We start from the raw sequence: 19,431 nt of genomic DNA on the forward strand, positions 1-19,431 counted from the left end.
TAAAGTATACAAACTATACATACAGAGATAGTATCAATAAAGTTAACATAATTCCCTGTTTTTATTTATTATCTTATCCATAAACCTGTCTTAAAAAGAAAAAGAAAAATAACAAATATTGCAACCAACACTCCATCTAAATTCCAAATCTGTAAATAAAATATAGGCATACAAACTTTCCATTCTGCCCTTGGTTTTAAATAACAAGAAAACACACAACAGGTAAAAAGGTAAAGGGACCCCTGACCATTAGGTCCAGTCGTGACTGACTCTGGAGTTGCGGCGCTCATCTCGCGTTATTGGCCGAGGGAGCCGGCGTACAGCTTGCGGTCATGTGGCCAGCATGACTAAGCCGCTTCTGGCGAACCAGAGCAGCACACGGAAACGCCGTTTACCTTCCCATTGTAGCGGTACCTATTTATCTATTTGCACTTTGACATGCTTTTGAACTGCTAAGTTGGCAGGAGCTGGGACAGAGCAACGGGAGCTCACCCCGTCGTGGGGATTCGAACTGCCAACCTTCTGATCAGCAAGCCCTAGGCTCTGTGGTTTAACCCACAGCGCCACCCGCGTCCCTTACACAACAGGTAGTCAGCAACAAAAAATAATACCTAAGTAACAGTATTAAGAGTGTGTAATGCTTGTGAAAGTATGGGACCAATACATAGTGGAGTTTAATATTAGAGCAGGTACCCCCAAACTCAGCCCTCCAGATGTTTTGGGACTACAATTCCCATCATCCCTGACCACTGGTCCTGTTAGCTAGGGATGGTGGGAGTTGTAGTCCCAAAACAGCTGGAGTGCTGAATTTGGGGATGTCTGTATTAGAGTATCTGTGAGCTTCAAATGTTGAATTTAAAGTCTTAAATCTAAAATTTTATATTTCCCTTTTGCAAAATAACCTCATCTTCCCTGTGTTCCGTGATGCTGCTACATCATCTGTAATCGGTGAGCTTCTTCAAGGCAACTTGCTGTTGATTTGTGATAAAGTCATACCAAACAGATATCTATGTGTTTGTTTTGAGTGGTTGCTAGTCAGCGCTTTTCTGTCAATTTTTCAAATAAGGCCAGATTTGAGTACTTTTCTTTACTAAGCCCCTCTAGATTTTTCAGAGTCCATGCTAGCATTGTTGCCTATTAACTGCTTTGAAGGCAAACTAAATCTTTGTTTTGCAGAGCTTTATTTTCAACAGTGACTATATTAAGAAGGGCTAACTGCTGCGTTATTTTGCTTTTTTTATTATTCACTATTACTTGTATTTCCCTAAAAACCAGTTCAGAATTCCTGTAAATCAACAGTATTCTAAATTCCACCACTCAGGCATCTATGTTCCTACACTATGTCTGGTTTAAAGAACAGTACAGAGAGGACTGTACAGGAGTAATACTTAACTAATTGATTACTTATTTGAGGGGCTGTTTGTGCCACAGATCTGCCTTTTTTAAAAAAAAAGCAAGAAGAAAAAATAATAAGGAAAACTGGAGACACCTTTTGTATCAAAAAGACTAAATTATCTGTATTCTGCGTCTCTGGTTCTGTACTAAATTAGGGAAAGGAGTAACGGTAGCAATGAGTAAGGTTAAGTATGGTGGTATTCTTTGTCTCATCCAAATGTGAGCAAGCAATATTTATGCATCCTTACTCATCATTGGTTCAACTGGGAATAAGCACTGTGCTAAGAATGTTTCAGGCCTAGATTATAATAAAAGCAATTTATTTTGCAAGTGTATAACAGTTCTGAATACCAGCTTGTATAACTCTACCTCCAACTTTCCTCTCTGCATTTATATAAGAAACATTTTCCCCTGTGATTTATTCTACATGGGCAATCTTTCAGCCATCTCAAAACACTTTTTCATTCTGCTGTAAAGCAAAAGAATGGAAGTATACATGTTGGAACAGCCAGTTCTCTGGTTTATATTTCTGCATTTTCTGGTAACAATAAATGACATTCTTTGCAAACTTTCCAATTTTAGAAAGATGAATTTCTTATAAAATCTTTTGTCTCCAAAACCTATATTCTAATTTTCAAGGCACATTTCGGGACTGAATCAGTTCAATGTGTCTTTTGAAATACTCTAGGAAAAAGCTACTTGACTTTCCTCCAAGCTGAAGTACTCATTAAAGTGGAGTGCTCAAGTAATTCCAACCACGATAGTTTTCAATTCAGAGGGGAAAGAAGTTAAACCTCATTATCACACAATATGGAAACTTGCTCTTTCCATCCCAAGACTTTGTTTGTAGACTACCATTATCACAGAGGTTTGTCTACCTGCTGCGTCCAATGAAAATAATGATTATAAGCAATCAATTCATGCATGGTCAGAACCTTTGCTGAATAAAACTCAATTTTAGGAGTCTCCCATGTTTGGCTCTTAGAGTTTATTTGAAATTATGGGGCCAGAGCAGCACTTGATATACTGCACCCTATACCCTACTTTCTTTCTTTAACAGTGGCCTCATTATATAATATCCAATCCTATTACTCCTATTCATAGTAGCTGTAGGTATGCAACAGTGCTCCTGAAATAGAGTTAATTCACCTGTATCTATTGCTCAGCTTTACATCTCTCTTTCTAATGATACCAAGGGGGTTGTAGATGTTCTAGATCAGTGCTAGCTCAGATGTCAGTTATGGGCAGGATAACAACCTAATGCTAAATCTAGGCAAAACAGAGGTTCTTCAGTACAAAAGGTATCAGTTTCAGTGCCCAACTGGTGCCATAAAAGAGGCTACACTCCCTCTGATAACATAGCCTTGCAGCTTGAGACTGTGTTTGGACCCAACTTTGGACCTGGGTTGTCACACTTCAGTCAGAAGCACCTTTGCAGAATTAAGATTGGCATGCCAGCTGCATCTCTTCCCTGGGACCCCTCAAACTCGCTATGGTGATCTGTGTATTAGTCACATCTTGGTTTCTACATGGCGCTCTGCCTTTGAATGCAGTTAAGAAATGTGAACTCGTTCAGAATGCAACAGCCAGGCTTGATATAGGGGTGAAATATAGGGTTCATGTTTCACCCCACTCCAAGCTCCACTTTGTACCAACTGCCTTGGCTTCCTATTAATTTCTGGATATGATTTGAAGTTTGAGTTCTAAAAAAGCTCTAAGGGGCTGGAAACCAGTTTATTTGCATGTCTTTCTCCATATACAGTAATTCTGACCTAGAACTAAGGCATTCCAGACGGATCCTGTCCCTATAGGTATTCATAAGGTGAACAATGCAGAAAAAAAGCAGACCTCACTTCTGAAACTCTCTCAGCACACCCCAAGGAAATTCATTCAGATTCTTACTGCTTATATTCAGGAGAGAAATTAAAGCCTCTCCTTTTAATAAGCGCTCTCATATATTTTCGCCCGCTGAACTGAAACTGAAATAGTCTGCTGGGTTTTTTATATTTTATATTAAATTTATATTTTACTGTTTTTACTTTACACTGTTCCAATCTCCTTAGTGAGGAAGAACAGGATCTATGTAATTTTTAAATGAATAAATATTACTCTTCCATCTAATTCACCTGATGATTCACCTGATGATTGCAGAATCAAACCCCAGCAACCTAGGGACAAACTAGTGCTCAAAGTTACAGAGACAAAAAGTTAAACTTAGCTTTCAGCTGGCTTACAGAAATGTATTATGGGATGCTTTGTTTATCTTCTAAAACATCATACAGTGGTCCCTCGACTTACAAATTAATCAACATCTGATGTTTTCGACTTACGAACGGGACAAATGGTTGCATGCTTACAAATTTTTCTACATCCGAACGGAAACCGTTGACGGTTTTAAATGCAATTTCCTCGACTTACGAATTTTTACAACTTAAGTTCGTAAGTCGAGGGACCACTGTATTGACGTTTACAAAACAATTGGCCAGGCATTCCAATTTCCAACTCCTATCTCTGAACTGTTACTCATGGATGGCTGGGGGGAAAGACTCAGGCAAAGTGCAAAACATAGTTATGTGCGTCAAAATTCCATACAGCCTTGACTGAACTAAAGTCAGCACCGCTGTATTCCCAGAGATTCTAAAACAACTGACCATTTACAGTGGTCCCTCGACTTATGAACTTAATCTGTTCCGAATGCACATTCGTAGGTTGAAAAGATCGTAAGTCGAAAAGCGGTTTCCCATAGGAAAAAAAAATCAGAAAAATTCATAAGTCGGGGAAACCGCATTTAAAACCGCCAATGGTTTCCGTTCGTATGTAGAAAAATTCGTAAGCGTGCAGCCATTTGTCCCGTTCGTAAGTTGAAAACATCGGATGTCGAGTAATTCGTAAGTTGGGGGACCACTGTACCTTGTAATTTCATCCTTCCTTAGAACTCAAAAGAAGCTGATTTTGTACAAGTAATTCCCAAAATTTGGCTAACAACTTGCTCGCGGAAGAATAAGTAGCAGATTCATTCATAACTTCATTCAACAAAATTACGGACCCTAAAAGTGCTTAGAGCAGGCATCCCCAAACTCGGCCCTACAGCTGTTTTGGGACTACAACTCCTATCATCGCTAGCTAACAGGACCAGTGGTCAGGGATGATGGGAATTGTAGTCCCAAAACAGCTGGAGGGCCGAGTTTGGGGGGTGTCTGGCTTAGAGTATTCACTATGGATCAGGGCTACTAAACAGCCAGAGGTGGCCTTGAAGAAATCATAGCATGCAAATCCTTCCCCCATGTGCCTGAGTGGGAAGCGTTCTCACAAGAGGGTGGTCATGTCTGTAAGAATATTAGGATGGCCATCACATCCCTCAGTTTTTAGAAATCCACCGCAGTGTTCTCTTTAAAAGTGGTTAATTTACTCAATTATTAATGAATTTTCAAAATGTTCAAAGAGTCCCATCTCAAAAACATTTTATATATTTTTTTTTTACCAAGGCAGGAAATGTGGCTATTTTAAGGATTAACTGAAAGGTATTAGTTCGCCTGTCTATCTTCTGTCTCATAAGCATTGAGGAGAGAATGAAATATTACCATAGTATATTTTGCCATGTGAGGTGTTGTCATAGCTAAACAATCTGGAGCTTGCAAACAGAACACTTAACTGCACCATTCCCTGCCAGTGTTGCAGAAGTAATGAGCTTCAGCTGTGAAAAGCTCTTGCTCCATAAGGTAGGTAATAAATCACTATCAGAGGGAATGTAGCTCTCGTGTTGCTCCTTTTAAATGCTGTTATTAACACCTCGCGAGGCTTTTGCACAAATGATTTTATTTCTAAAAAATCATTGAGTTTTATTTTACCCAGTTAAGACTGCTAGATATTGAAGATGTTCACATTAAGTACAGACATATTGTTTCACCTTACAGAGGGGGATCTGAAGACTATGTATACAATGCCAATGTGTTCAGGTAGATCTGCACTTTCAGTTAAGTTAATTTAGGGCCTGTCCATACTTCTGCTTGTAGGAAGCACAGTTCCAAGCAGTTTTCTAAGCAAGAAAGAATCCAAGCCGTTTCCCCCTTGCCCTGTTCCTTTCCCGGGGAATACCCGCTCTTTAGCTTTAAATCAGAACAAACAGAAATCTGCTGAAAACCCGATTTCGTTTGTTCTGATTGAGCGCTAAAGAGCGGTTTTCCCCAGGGGAAAGCAGCTGGAAAAGCAGAAGTATAGACGAGCCCTTACTTATGAGGCTCAGTTCTGCTTCTCCAACAGTCCAAATCATTCTGCGAGGGGAAATGGCACACAGTTACTGATTAATTGTTGTGGCGGGGAAGGGAAACGTGTCTGTATCTAACCCTAAGCTTCACAAAATCAATCGGTTTTTGCTAATGTGAAGGTGTAGGTCAAAAAAATTAAAAAAAATACAAATGATGATTAAGTGCACATTGTAGAAAATAATATACTCACATGCCCCTGGTCATCCAGTTCATTGTTTGTAAGTTTCAGCTTGTCAAAGCTAATCACCTGCCTCATCCAAGTCTCTCCTGAGGCAGGTGAATCTGGGTGGATGTACACACGGGGAGGAACAGGCGAATCAGCATTCCCAGCTACCATCCATTTGGAGCTGTGATAAACATACCTATAGAAAGAAAGCCAATATGTATGAGATTCAGAATGCAAATTATGTGGTGGCATTGCTTAATCATTGTGGAGAAACTAGCAGGGAGAAAAAACAGACAGGGGAAGGAGAAAGAGCGACTCACTTCTAGGCAGCAGTATTTATTTATAAAGGAAAAACAGTTTGGTACCAACTATTTTTGTTTTATTTAGTCCTTTCCCCAAAATTAAACTAGCTGTTGAAAAATTTCAAATGGGGGTTGAACAAATTAGCTAACTATCAGAAGGATTCAGGAAAAGTTGTAGCCTAATATTTAACATCACAAATGGATTGTTTCAATGGATTGGAAGATCTCTTTTAAAGGCCACAAAATTACAATAATTCTGAGCTTTATCTTATAACCAGAATAATATTTTCACTTATAGGTCAATCCATCTAAAATAATTTATTGTAAACTGAGCCAATGAATATATTTATGAAGTATTTTCAGCCATTATAAAAATCTCTGTTAGGTGAAACTTTTTAAAGCATTCTAAAACAGCCTTAACTTTTTCATGTGCGTTTTAATTTTAGGACATTAGTTCTAAAAGGGAGTAAACATCATAAGTGCTATTTGCTCTCACACTGAAAATATAATTGTTTAATTGTAATGTGGCACAAGTAATCACAGCTGACACAATCAAGGCAAAATTGACATTTTGTCATAAAAGTATTTTTAAAATCTAAGGTTGTCAGAGAATTCCAACAGAAAAGGGAGAACTTGGCAGTGCTCACTTATTCATCCCATGACTGGAACAAGTATCAATCCAGCAATAATTATCAGTATTCACTGTTGCTCTTGTTTTCTGTCTGAAAATGATACGTAATTGATAACTCCCCTCATCTCATTTGCACTGTGTTTCATTTGCACTGAAATGAACGGTGCAGAGTAATGTAAACATAACACAATTATGAAATTAATTGCATCATTATCTATGTAAAATTCTGCGACGGAAGAAAGCAAGATGAATAGTGTAGCTTTTGTCAGAAGCCGAACTGCAGCAGACTGGAAACAGCACTGCCCCCAACAAACACAGGTCGGAATGGAAATTGATGCCTTCTTACACCTATACACAAGCCAAAGGCCCATCTATATGCAACTGCAAACACAGAACTCTTGCAAATAGGCTTGAATTATATGCTGGGCTGCAGCGAATATTAAAATACTTCAGGGCACTGGAATTCCATGCCAACCTCACAATTACTGGAATAGGGAGATCTATTGCAGTGATGAAGTTCTATCCTAATTTATTTTATTACAGAAACTTTTTAAAAAAATCACTGTCGTTTTTCTATTTGCAAACTATACTGTACTATGGTCCTAAGTATTATCTTAACATTTCATTTCTTATATTTACAACAGCATTAAACATTAACCGGGGGTTAAATAACGAATGATTAAATAGCAGAACTGGGATCATTGGCTTGAATTCAAAGTGTCCCTTCTTCAAATGGAAAGGCTCCTACCATTTGCTGAAAGGTTGTAAGCCTAGCAAACGCTCCTGCTGGCTGATTCATCAATTTCCCTTCCCTTTGCAGATCCAGCACCACCACTACCTATTCCAGATGGCCCCCTACCCCACAGAGCAGATGTTCAGGAGGTGAAGGGGATAGCATAAAAAAGGGAGAAATCAAGTGAAAAACACCTATCTGTCTCACCCCCACAACACACCACAGACAGAGGAAGTGTCCCATGTTCTGTTCACAAGAACTCAGAATCTGATCCTATGGACACAATCTACAAAACGCTGGTCCCATTTAAGCCATTTAAAATAATATTAGTCATTTGATTTTAATTAAATCCATTATATAAAAAGCTTTCTACCTCAGTTGAAGAGGAATGGGGTTGGGGGGGAATGAGTATGCCGTCTGACATACAGAAAGATTGAAATGTACAACAAAATCATTTGCGTGTGTGAACTGCGGACATAAAATTCAGTCAAACCAATCTACTGGTGGTTTAATTTCATTACTAATTTCAATCTTGAAATATGTTGTTGCTAACTTTAGAGATATGCCATTGCAAAAAAAATATGCCGAATGTATGAGCGTTCATGAATACTTATCAAGTTCAATGGGACCTCCTCTGAAGAAAGCCTTGTTTAGGTTTGTACGCTTAGACTAACTCATCAAATGCTATCTGACTCCCAATTCAGGCCCAAGACACTGATCTTTAAAAAACAATCTAATTTATGTTGAGCCAAAGGAAAGATTACGGACTGCAATCCAGCCAAGTTATACAATTTTAAGACTGACTAAACAGTGTATCCAATGTTTTCCTTTTATATACAGGGACAAATAATAGATGGAAATTTAATAACAATGTGGCAAGGGCAAACAAATTCAACTATCCCACAAAGCAAGCGTAATTATGCCATGCTCCTGCTAGTGCAAGGCACAAGCTAGATAAAATAAAGTAAAACTGTAATGATCCTAATTATTCTGACACATTTAAATTAACCATTTAAATCCAGATATTCTGTCAAAACGTAGAAATGAACCAGGCCATCTAAAAGCAGCAATATTCCAGCCAGACGGGCAGGGTATAAATAATAATAATAATAATAATAATAATAATAATAATAATAATAATATATTATTATTATTGTTATTATTAAGAAAATATCAGAGTTGCATAGATTTTTTCCCCAAATTAATGCTGGAATCACAGCCTGGTATTACAACCGTGAGTAAATTATGTTGGAAGCATGTCTCATGGGTACTTTCATGAAATGGCTACAAGCAAAAAATGGTAAAGCTCTCCAATGAATATACAGAGCTCTGTGTCAATGCAGAAGCGCACATAGCACCTTCATTTTGCATCTGTCACATGCTCAAGACGCACTTCTTCATCTTGGCCTATGACACCTGAGATATTTTCAGTACCTACCCTATTCGACCCAGGTGGCGCTGTGGTTAAACCACTGAGCAGGGGCGTAGCCAGGATCAAAACTAGGGGGGGGGCAAGCCATGGTCGTTCAGGGGCGGGGCCAAGGCACAGAAGGGGAGGGGCCACAAAGTGGGCGGGGCTAAAGGGCCAACGGGCCTGATGACATCGTGGCGGTGGCAGCAGCGGCCACCTTGTGCTTCTGGGGCTGGTAGCGTTGGCGGCTACCCTGCTTGGCTGGAGAGGACGGGAGGGTTGGGCAGGCGAGAGGGGGTGGCAGGGCGGGCGAGGGCGAGGCAAGACACGGCCGCAGCCACGACGGCTCCGAGGCGTTGCTGCATATCAGCATAATATTTCAACCATGGTTCAAGCCCCACCTTAGGAAAAAAAATCCTGCATTGCAGGGGGTTGGACTAGATGACCCTTGTGGTCCCTTCCGACTACAATTCTACGATTCTTTTGATATATTACCATACCATATCATTCTGCTTTCTTGAATTGTCCTACTCCTAGGCATAGCATCCAACTCCTAGAGGCCTAGGTGCCTCTCCCCCCCCCCAATTACTGGTAAATACCGTATTTGAAAGAGTCATCCCCCCATGTTGATGGGCTTTCTATGTGGGGCTTATCTGCCCCCCCCCCCGTATTTTATTAAGGATGGAAGAGGGAGGGAAGGAAGGAAGAAATAGAGAGAGGGATAACTCATATTTGTGGGTGCCTCTGGGTGATGCTGTGATGCTGGAACTCTGCATGTACAGAAGCCTTGTAAGCAGCTTTCTCTCTGCTTGATTTACAGCAGGCACGTCCAACAGGTAGATTGTGATCTACCAGTAGATCACTGGGTGTCTGTGGTAGATCACTGGTAGGTCACTGGCACCCCTAAAAAAAGCTCACCCAAAATTTTCCTCCTCCCTCAAAAAAATTGAACTATGACCTGAAGCCCTAAACAAAAATGGGCCTCCCTCCCTCCTAAAAGAAGCTCAACAAGTTTGACCTAAACCCCCAAAACAGGGCTTCCCTTCCTTTAAAAAAAAACTCAACAGCTTTGACCTGAACCCCCCAAAAGGGGGTAGATCACCCCCAGTTTTAAACTCTGAGTAGATCAGAGTCTCTTGGGAGGTGGCCACCCCTGATTTACAGTATACAGATGCAGGAGGAGGGGCAGACTGGAACACCAATGATTTTTATAAACATCACTGTGTCTGTCAAAGTTACAGCCCCCCCTTTCTTATTCACTTCCTTTTAGCCTTGCAGAGCCACCTTAGTCAAATTGAATCCTCTGAGTCTGCACCCTCATTAAATCGCCAATAGAACTCTTAATGCTCCTGAATGCTCATTAACAAGTCCCACTTAAGAACAATAGGGTGAAATGGTCAGCTATCAAATCTTGCCTGGGGATATATGCTCCATTGTCTTAACTGCTTAACTACTGGTAGCCACTTTGCTTTATTTATTTGATGTGTTTTTGTTACTGCTGTGTCCCCCCCCCCCCAGCAAGCGGAGACTTAGCTGCTCTTGCTAAAGCAAAGCCTTTTCCACTTCAGTTTTTGGAGGGGAAAAGTGCTGGTTATGGTCTGTAAAATACATTAATTTTTTTGCTTCTAGGGGGGGCAGCTGCCCCCTCCTGCCCCCCCCTGCCTACGCCCATGCCACTGAGCCTAGGGCTTGCTGACCACAAGGTCGGCGGTTCGAATCCCTGTGACGGGGTGAGCTCCCGTTGCTTGGTCCCAGCTCCTGCCAACCTAGCAGTTCGAAAGCATGTCAAAATGCAAGTAGATAAATAGGAACCGCTACAGCGGGAAGGTAAACGGCATTTCCATGTGCTGCTCTGGTTTGCCAGAAGTGGCTTTGTCATGCTGGCCACATGACCTGGAAGCTATACGCCGGCTCCCTCGGCCAATAATGCGAGATGAGCGTGCAACCCCAGAGTCGGTCACGACTGGACCTAATGTTCAGGGGTCCCTTTACCTTTTTACCCTATTCTTATAACAGTAATTTGCTTTAAACTGCTTTTAATGTTACATTTTTAAATTGCCATAGCTCACTTATATTGAAGGGCAGGTAAGAAAGTCGTCAACAACCAAAGAAATCAATCCAGTTTTCACAACACTTGTGGTAAATGCTCCATAAAGCCATGAGGTATGAGTGTACACAACATTCTTTGCCAGAAAAAAAAAATGGACACAGGCTTTGCTTATACAAAATTCCATGTCCATATCAGAGCCTGGACCAAAAAGCATTCTCTGTTCCTTAATATCATACAATCTATAACCGAACCTAAGTTTGCCCTCACTTTTGAATTGATGATTTGCTGATAAACTTGTTAAACGTAAAACAGAACTAATAATGACACATAATATGTAAGATGACTGGTTTAAAAAAGGAGCAAAAACTTCAGACCATATACAAGGCATGACTGAACCTATTTATACAACAAGACTGAAAGGACTGGGAGAAAGTTAAGCATAAGGAAGTTATCTTCCTGAAGTTCGATAACTTGGGCTTCTTAACGAAAGAATTTTTTTAAACTGTTCTAATGATGGCGTCATTAAAAGTGCTAATAGGCAAGAACACGGAGAACCATTTGGGCAACCCTTCTTTAATGCAACAGCAAATATACTTGGGATGCAGATCTGTCATCTCTTAAATTGCTAAAAGAAGTCACTGTGTTCCCATTCCTACAAATTCATGCCAGGAGTTCTAGAGGGAAATGATTACTTAGATGTGCATTGCCTTGGTCGAGGTCTACATGATCAAGACCTTATGTTAAAGCATTTAAGGAGTGATTACTGATAGCTACTAGCCAATTATTGCAAATGGCTGCACAGACAGAAATGCTGTTAAATAACTAAACAAAGAAAGCCACCAAAAGTGCTATTCTGCAATTATACTCAAACCTGTGCCTCGTACAAACACTCTCTTGAAATAATTTGATACTGTAGTTGAAGTAAGTTATATGTTTAGCACAGAATCTGGTTTTTTCCCCCATTTACTTATTAATGTTTAATAACCTTATGCAGAGAACTGCTGATCTGAATACAGTGGTGCCTCGCTAGACGAATTTAATTCGTTCCACGGGTCTTTTCTTATAACGAAAAATTCGTCTAGCGAATCCCATAGGAATGCATTGGAATTTTTTTGAATTTTTTTTTGCCCATAGGAACACATTAATTGTATTTCAATACATTCCTATGGGAAACCACGATTCGCTAGACGAATTTTTCGTAAAACGAATTCGTCTAGCGAGGCAACCTCCGCTAGAAAAAACCTTTCGTTAAGCGGAAATTTCGTTAATCAGGGCATTCGTTAAGCGAGGCACCACTGTATATCTAGCCACTGAAAATACGCAATAGTCTCTCATAGTGCTGTTCTTTAACTGGGTTGGCATAGTGGTTTATACGGGTTATGGAAAAAGCACCCCAGTCTTCCCAGCTTCAATAAGTATTCCGAAGTAAGGGGGCTCAAGGACAGCAGCTTGTGACCAGGGGGGGGGATACGATTTGGATAATGTAGAATGTGTTCAAAATATGAGCCAATGTACAAAGCAGTTCAATAAAACAAGCCTTGATTGTTCTCACGTGCTTGGCACAAGGCACTTATTTTTCATGCAGTGAGATGAAGATAGGAATTTGGGAGTTAAGCACAACCTTCTGTTAATTTCCAAACTAGCAATATTCTTTTGCAGTTCCTGATATCCCAAAGTATTATATAAAGCAATTACCTGTATCTTTTGTTATCCACAGGGACAATGTCCATGGCAATATAGTATTGCTGATGAGGGTCTAGGCCTGAAATTTTCACTCTCATTGCAGGAAACATCCGTCTGAACACAGAAAAGAAGAGCATTTAATAAAAAACAGACATGGAATACAGAAACAGCAACATGTTTGTGAAATCTACCTTACCTCCAACTCTTTTTCATTTAAAGTTATTTGTGGGAAGCTTCTCTTTTTAAATACCGGTAATTATACTCATTCACAAAATAGACTTATGGCACACGCCTCCATGGATTCTACATTTTTGGCTGAACAACACTTGTGGTTTTTTTTCCTGAAATTTCTTCAAAGAGCAAACTGCCAAATCATTCAGATGCAATTGTTACGCATTTTTTAATGAAGATTTTCTTTTAGCAGTGTTTTTTTTAAAAAAAAGGTAATTCTAAGAAAAGATGTGCTTAATTTGAAACTGTAATTCACAAAAGTACAGATTTTTCAGAGATTGCAGTTTGGATTCTAAACAAATGGGATTTTTAAGCCACAGGCCAATAGATTATTGCTTCCGGCACTGGCTTTGTATGCAATGAGCATCTTCCCCATGTACACAACTGTGTATTGAAATCATGAGCAGCAGCCACACAGGTGGTGCTTGTTTCTTTTTTCCAGTGCAAGCTTGTACTGATTACCTAGATCACATAAAATATTTTTAAGAGTGTTAACCAGGGAGAGTATCGTCGTGATCATCGCCTGCTCAGGGGTTTCCCAATGGCATCTAGTTGCCCAGCAGGAAAACAGAATGCTGGACTAAATGGGTCTGATCCAGAAGGACTTTCCTTATATGCTTAAGATGACATTAGAAACAAGTCCCATTCAAATGAATGGGATTTACTTCTGCAGAAACGCAATCAGGATTGGGCTACAATTTAAGTCTAAGTTTGCAGTCCTTAACTTAGGAGTAAATACCATTAAACTCAACGGGGCTTACTTCTGTGTAGACATGAATAGGATTTCACTAGGAGGTGACTTAGTTCTTTGAGGTGCAATCCTAACCTGTTTTCTCATAAGAAATTCCCACTAACTTCAAAGGAACTTACTCTCTAATAAATATACTCTGCTTTCTTTTCAGATCGCATAAATATGCTTGGGACTGCAGCCTTTTTATTATTTAACAATATCAAACCATTAGCAATTCTATAATGGAATTCTATGGAATGACAGTCTAAATATAGAACCATGACAATGCCATAGGATTTATTATACAGTACTAGTATAGACAAAGTACAAACGAAGAGCACAGCTCCCATTCGTTTCAATTGGGCTTGCAGAGGGACCGTTTAAGGAATGTGTTTTATGAATTCAGAAGATATGTAAAATCTTCATTTTAGATAAATTTCATTTTCTTAGGGACAGGAATTGAAATCAAATCTACACTAATACAAAGATGCACATGTGAAGCTTTGCTAGAATCAAACTAAAGTGTTTATAGGTTGTAGAAGTTTAAAATACATTTTATTTTCTAACTAACATATACCCGATACCTGTCTCTATTAATCTGTTTTGAAGGATTTTTTCCACAAAGGCAAGCTATATTTTTCTTTCTATACAAATGAACGTGCAATGCTATTTTCTTGTATTACTGATGTTGTTCGAAATGCATGAAATCAAAGTTAGAGTTTGGAAGGGGGAAAGGAGTTATTGACATCATGGCTAACTAAAAAAGAGGGCAAAACTAGCTGCTGCTAACTAGTTCTTGCTGTTATTTCAGTGCACCTGTAAGATAAAAAAGAAAAATTTTGACAGGACAACTTTTAAGACAAATGTTGCCTTGTGCTGTTTAAGACTGCACTTCAATCATTAATAAAGCCCCTCTGAAAATGTAGAAGGTAACATATGGATTCAATAAAATATGTTTCTGTAATTTCTAATAAGTTCAGATACTTTTATACTGTGCAGGTTTTTACCATGTGTATTCTTTGGAAAGGAAAGGGGAAAAGTTCTTTTAAGAACCTAGCATTCATGCCCTTTAACATAATGAACAGGAAACCTAGAAGTCCACATATTTCTATATCATCTGAAATGACTGTGGCCTATCCAGCTTTATAAATCAATTTGCTTAATTCATTTTGACTTATTGACAGATTTGGGATCGTATTCACAACTTTAAGCATTATAGAAATTCAGAGGCAATTTAAACATCCAGCTTCTGCAGCATAAAGACTTTGTATTTAATTAAGGTGGTGGAGCAGGCTATCTTGTGAAACAACATGCTGCAACATATAACATCTTAAGCCATCCACATTGCAAAACCAAGAGAGATCAATGGGTTCTCCTGTATATATGGATTTGACTTGATCTTCTGCAATAATCTACTCAGAAAACATCTAGTAGAATTTTAGTCATGCTAAAAATGCCAGGCATTGTAATTATACACATGTCATATATATATTTCTACAGAGTCAATACAGACTTCTTAAGACGCAGACGGCTCACTTCTAAAATGATCCGATCACTTGGAAACAATTCAATTGTAAATCAAGTGATTTTATTTCAAGTACTCCAAATCAGGCTGTTAGTTTGCAAAGCCTTATGGCCACTTACTTTAAAATCAGTATGTCTAGGTCAGGGGCAAAATGACCTGTCTAATAACCAAACCTTAAACAAACGACACAGAACTCAACAGTTTACAAAGACCTGCTCACGAGTAGTTTAGAGTAACAGAATGCCGCTTGGAAATAAAACACCTTTTAGGGTTGTTAAGCAGATAAACTAAGGCTATTGAGAGATGAATGGGACTGCTTTGGGGCAATTCCCTCTGGCTGAATGTGAGGGAGAGAACTGGCAAGAGTGCGCAAAATGGATGCATGGCATGGCATTCGCAATGAAATTTCGCGGGGAGGCAAATCTCTGCCAGGAGAGGAAACGCTAAACCTCGGCCCGTCTCCAAGTGGCGCAGCGCCGTTCGCGAAAGCGGGAGAGGCGCCTAAGGGCGCTGCGGGCCTGCCGCTCTTTCCGAAGTGTTTCGACCGGTCTTTCCTATGGCTGCCTGCCTGGCTGGGCCCGGGAGGCCTTGCTTTGCTCCTGTTGTTTCGGGTTTGAGCTTCTTACCTTCCCGCCTTGGTGATGATCATCTCGGTGCCGATCTCGTGAAAGCGCTTCCAGAGCTCTGCGCCCTGCAGGTCGACGCGAGGCACTGGCGGGGCCAGCAAGGGAGAAGCAGGCCTGGAGGAGCCTTTGGCCTTGGCGGGGCCTCCGGGGGACAGCGGCGGCGACGTAGCGCTCAGGAAGCTGTCCTCGCAGCCACCTGCAGGAGGAAAGGGGGCGACGAATTAGAGGGAGCGCCGGGCAAAGAAACGCGAGTCCCGGAGGCGCCAAACCTATAGAGGCATGTGCCGTTTTTGCTGCCTTGCGCGTCTTTGGCTACTCGGGAAAGGCCGCCACTTCTAGGGATCACGGGCCAAGCCCATAGCTGTCAAGTTTTCCCTTTTCTCGCGAGGAAGCCTATTCAGCATAAGAGAATTTCCCTTAAAAAGGGGGAGAACTTGACAGCTATGCAAGCCGGGAAAGGGCGCGGGGCCCCCTTCCTTCTCCCAGCGGCACGTGCGTCCTGCGCCTTCCCCCGCGCCGCGTTTTTGCTCGCTTCGGCGCAGCCTCGCGCGCTCCTCTGCGCGGGGTCAGAATGCAAAAGGAAGAGGATGGGAAAGGGATTCGCTTGCAGAAAGGCCGCCGGGCCCGGCCAAAGGCGGGAAGGAAAGAAGTGCCTGTTTCCCTCACCGCCACACCAGGGAGACGAGCCCCGGAAGGGGGCCGGGGTCCAGGGGGTCTTTCGGAAGTAGGCGCGCACGTCCTTGCGAAAGACGTGGCCGTTCCTCCCAGCACTAGGAAGCCCCCTTCGGGTCAACGAGGGCGGCTTGGAGGAAGCCGGCCGCCTCGAGCCCGTCTGCCGGAAGATCGAGGGCCTTCGCTTAGAGGAAGGCCCGTCGGTGTCAGTGGAAGTCCCGCTCGCTGGCATGCTATGCCGAGCTTCTAATCTAGTTCGAGGTGCATCTTTTCTTCAATAATAGCGCAACTCCGCACAAGAAGCTTTAAGAGCCTCGGTTTCTCTGCAAGAATTAGAGTATTGCGGCATCTTTATGATGGCATGAGTTTTCATAAACTACAGCTATTTTCTTCGGAAAACACATTCATTTTCGCTGGGGGGACATTTGGGCAGGTTCTGCAACAGTTTTCGGGGGTTATGAGGTGCAAAACTGCGCAGGCCCAAATGCTATAAAAGTATACATGATCGAAGCAATAAAACCGGCGTTTAAACTGTACTGTAGAGACGTTCTTAAGATTTCTGTGGGTTACACCTAGATTGCCTGTGCGACCGTAGACGCTACTCAGCAAGACCCACTGAGTTCAATAGAATTTTCGCCCAGATAAGTGGGCATAGGATTGCAGTCTAAAATAGAAAGCCAAGCATTCCAATCCAAAACACATTTGAAAATGGATTAAATGGATTAAATATAAAATGGATTAAATATAAAAGGAACTAGTTTCTTTTCTCTTTTATAAAGGATGCTAATCCATTTTCTCGCTAAATAAATCCCTAAAATAATGTACTAGTCATTTTAGTTTCATTTTTTGTGGGAGGGCACCAAAATAATAAAAATGAATGACTATAAACAAATAATATGGAACGTGTTGTTCCATATAATTATTATTTGTATATGTTAATTTGATATTTAATAAAAGACATCCAACATCTTCTGACTCTGGGTGCACTTAAAACCTCTGTGTTTCTAATTAGTTAAAGCTGAAGCAGATATTAAAACAATAGTGTGGAAAAAAGACCGAGAATGTTATTAAGTATCTGTTCATTAGTTTGGCACCTAAACAGAACAATTAAGACATAAGTGAGTGTGCTTGAGCATTCTTATTAAGAATAAAAAACACAAGACTGGATTTGGTATAAACTGGATGATTTATTAATGGATATTAACTCAGCTCTAAAATAAAATAGGATGAGCTATATATGTCAGGCTAAATAAGGGTTAAAACCATCTGCAATTAACTGATAAAGTTAAGAACATCTAATAGTACTATCACAACCAGTAATTTAAAGATAAACTCTCATGTATGTAATTCCTTTCGGTACCAGTAAGATTTACGCGCAGGCCTGATTTCTTTTGGATTGTGCCCGCTGTTTGAAACCAAGTATTGTAACCCGTTTGGTTTAGCGTCACAAGACTCTTGTGTTCGCACGCTTTGGGCGCTTCCTTGGGATCAAGTCCCAATGAACTCAAACAGATGAGGAAACCCATAGGACTGGGCTACAGATCAGAATGGAGAGGAGTCGCACGGATATTGCAATGTGCATAAAATTAATGCTGAATAATGAAAACGATCGTGGGGGGGGGTAGGGTTGATCTTGCATGCCCACCCACTCAGACCTGGGAAAGCTGGGTGGTGGTGGGGGGGGGGGAGGACTTGGGCACAGTTAAGATCGCCTGATTTTTACTGGGTACCGAGGGCAAGCTCTGGGCCATGACAGCTGTCCCCGGAAAGGCCACTCGGTTTGCGTGCAATGAGAGCACGATCGCCTCCCCCGGGGGGGGGGCGAAGCCTTCAGAAGCGGGGAGCCTGGGGAGACGGGCTTTAACGGAAAGAAGGGGAGCCCGAGAGGGGCATTCCCCACTCCCCCACCCCGCAACAACACAGGCCGGGGCGCTAAGGGGGCTGACTCGCTCACTCACCGGGAGGCAGAGCCCGAACGCTGCAGCTCCTCTCGGCCGCGGCCGGCCCCGTCTCGGCGCTGGGCGCCAAAGCGTCCGCGCCTTCCTCGGCGCCCTTCCTGCAGCTGCTCGCCCCTTCGGCGGCCGCCGGTGGAGCCTCTTCCCCGGCCACTTTCCTCCGCTTCGGCGGCTGTTGCTGCTCCTGTTGCTGCTTCTCGGCGCCGATGAGGGCTTCCACCGAGAAGGCGTGCGCCTTGAGGCTCAGCATGGCGCACGGGGACGCTCGCCTTTTCTCCGCCATGCCCGGGCCGGACTCTTCCCCGGGCGCCTGATCGCCTCCTTCCAGGCCGCGCCGTCCGCCTTCGCGTCGCCTCCTTCTCTTTTACATCCGACTTCAGGCAGCCCAAAGAGGTTTGGGATTTGTGTCCACCCTCCTCCTCCTCTTCTCCCTTTCCCTCCTCTTTTCTTTCCAAACCCGATCTATTCCTTTTTGGAAAAGCAGCGCTTCTCTTCTTCTTCTTCTTCTTCTTCTCCTCCTCCTCCCCCTCCTCCTCTTCTTCCTGCAAGCTCTGCTTCGTCTGAGGGGCCAAACAGCTCTGACATGGGTAACAAACGCTCTGCGGACACAAATTAGGGCTTGTAATTGAAATTTGTTGCCTTGATCTGTCAGCACTTCCAGGCAGGAGACCGGTGGGAAGAACTTGCTCATTAGTGTCAATAAAGGGACGGCGGCGGGGCGGAGCCCGCAGGACCGGAACGGCTGTCAATCAGGAGGTGCCCTCGGCCAATCAGAAATTACGGGTCCCCCACCCTCCCCCCCCCAAACCGGTTGCTTCTTCCTTAGAAGGTTATGCAAGTGAATGGGGAGCGGGGGAGCAACTTAAGGGGTGCCTGCCACCCTCTCTTCCGTTCCTAGCACCCCAAAGCAACCCTGTCTCTTTCATATTCTTACAGTAAGGGTACCAGGCGTCCCCGTTTCCCGGGGACAGTCCCCGGATTTACTAATCAGTCCCCATAGAAAATCCATTGAAGTTGAAAAGTGTCCCCGGGTTCATTGGAAAAAAAAAATCTGGT

General features: G+C 42.1%; 1 protein-coding gene across 1 annotated transcript in view; it reads right to left on the reverse strand.

The window, feature by feature from the left end:
- Window positions 1-19,076, reverse strand: part of TBX18 (T-box transcription factor 18) — a 41,946-nt gene extending 22,870 nt beyond the window's left edge. Inside the window, exons 1-4 of the mRNA XM_035109454.3 lie at window positions 18,379-19,076; window positions 15,749-15,944; window positions 12,649-12,750; window positions 5,851-6,022 (exon numbers count right to left, since the gene is read on the reverse strand). Of these exons, the coding sequence (XP_034965345.3) occupies window positions 5,851-6,022; window positions 12,649-12,750; window positions 15,749-15,944; window positions 18,379-18,658 (750 nt within the window). The 5' untranslated portion in view covers window positions 18,659-19,076. The remainder of the gene's footprint in view (window positions 1-5,850; window positions 6,023-12,648; window positions 12,751-15,748; window positions 15,945-18,378) is intronic.
- Between the last annotated feature and the right edge of the window lie 355 nt (window positions 19,077-19,431).

Source organism: Zootoca vivipara, chromosome 3 (genome assembly GCF_965207765.1).
Source record: "Zootoca vivipara chromosome 3, rZooViv2.hap1.1, whole genome shotgun sequence".
NCBI lineage: Eukaryota > Metazoa > Chordata > Lepidosauria > Squamata > Lacertidae > Zootoca > Zootoca vivipara.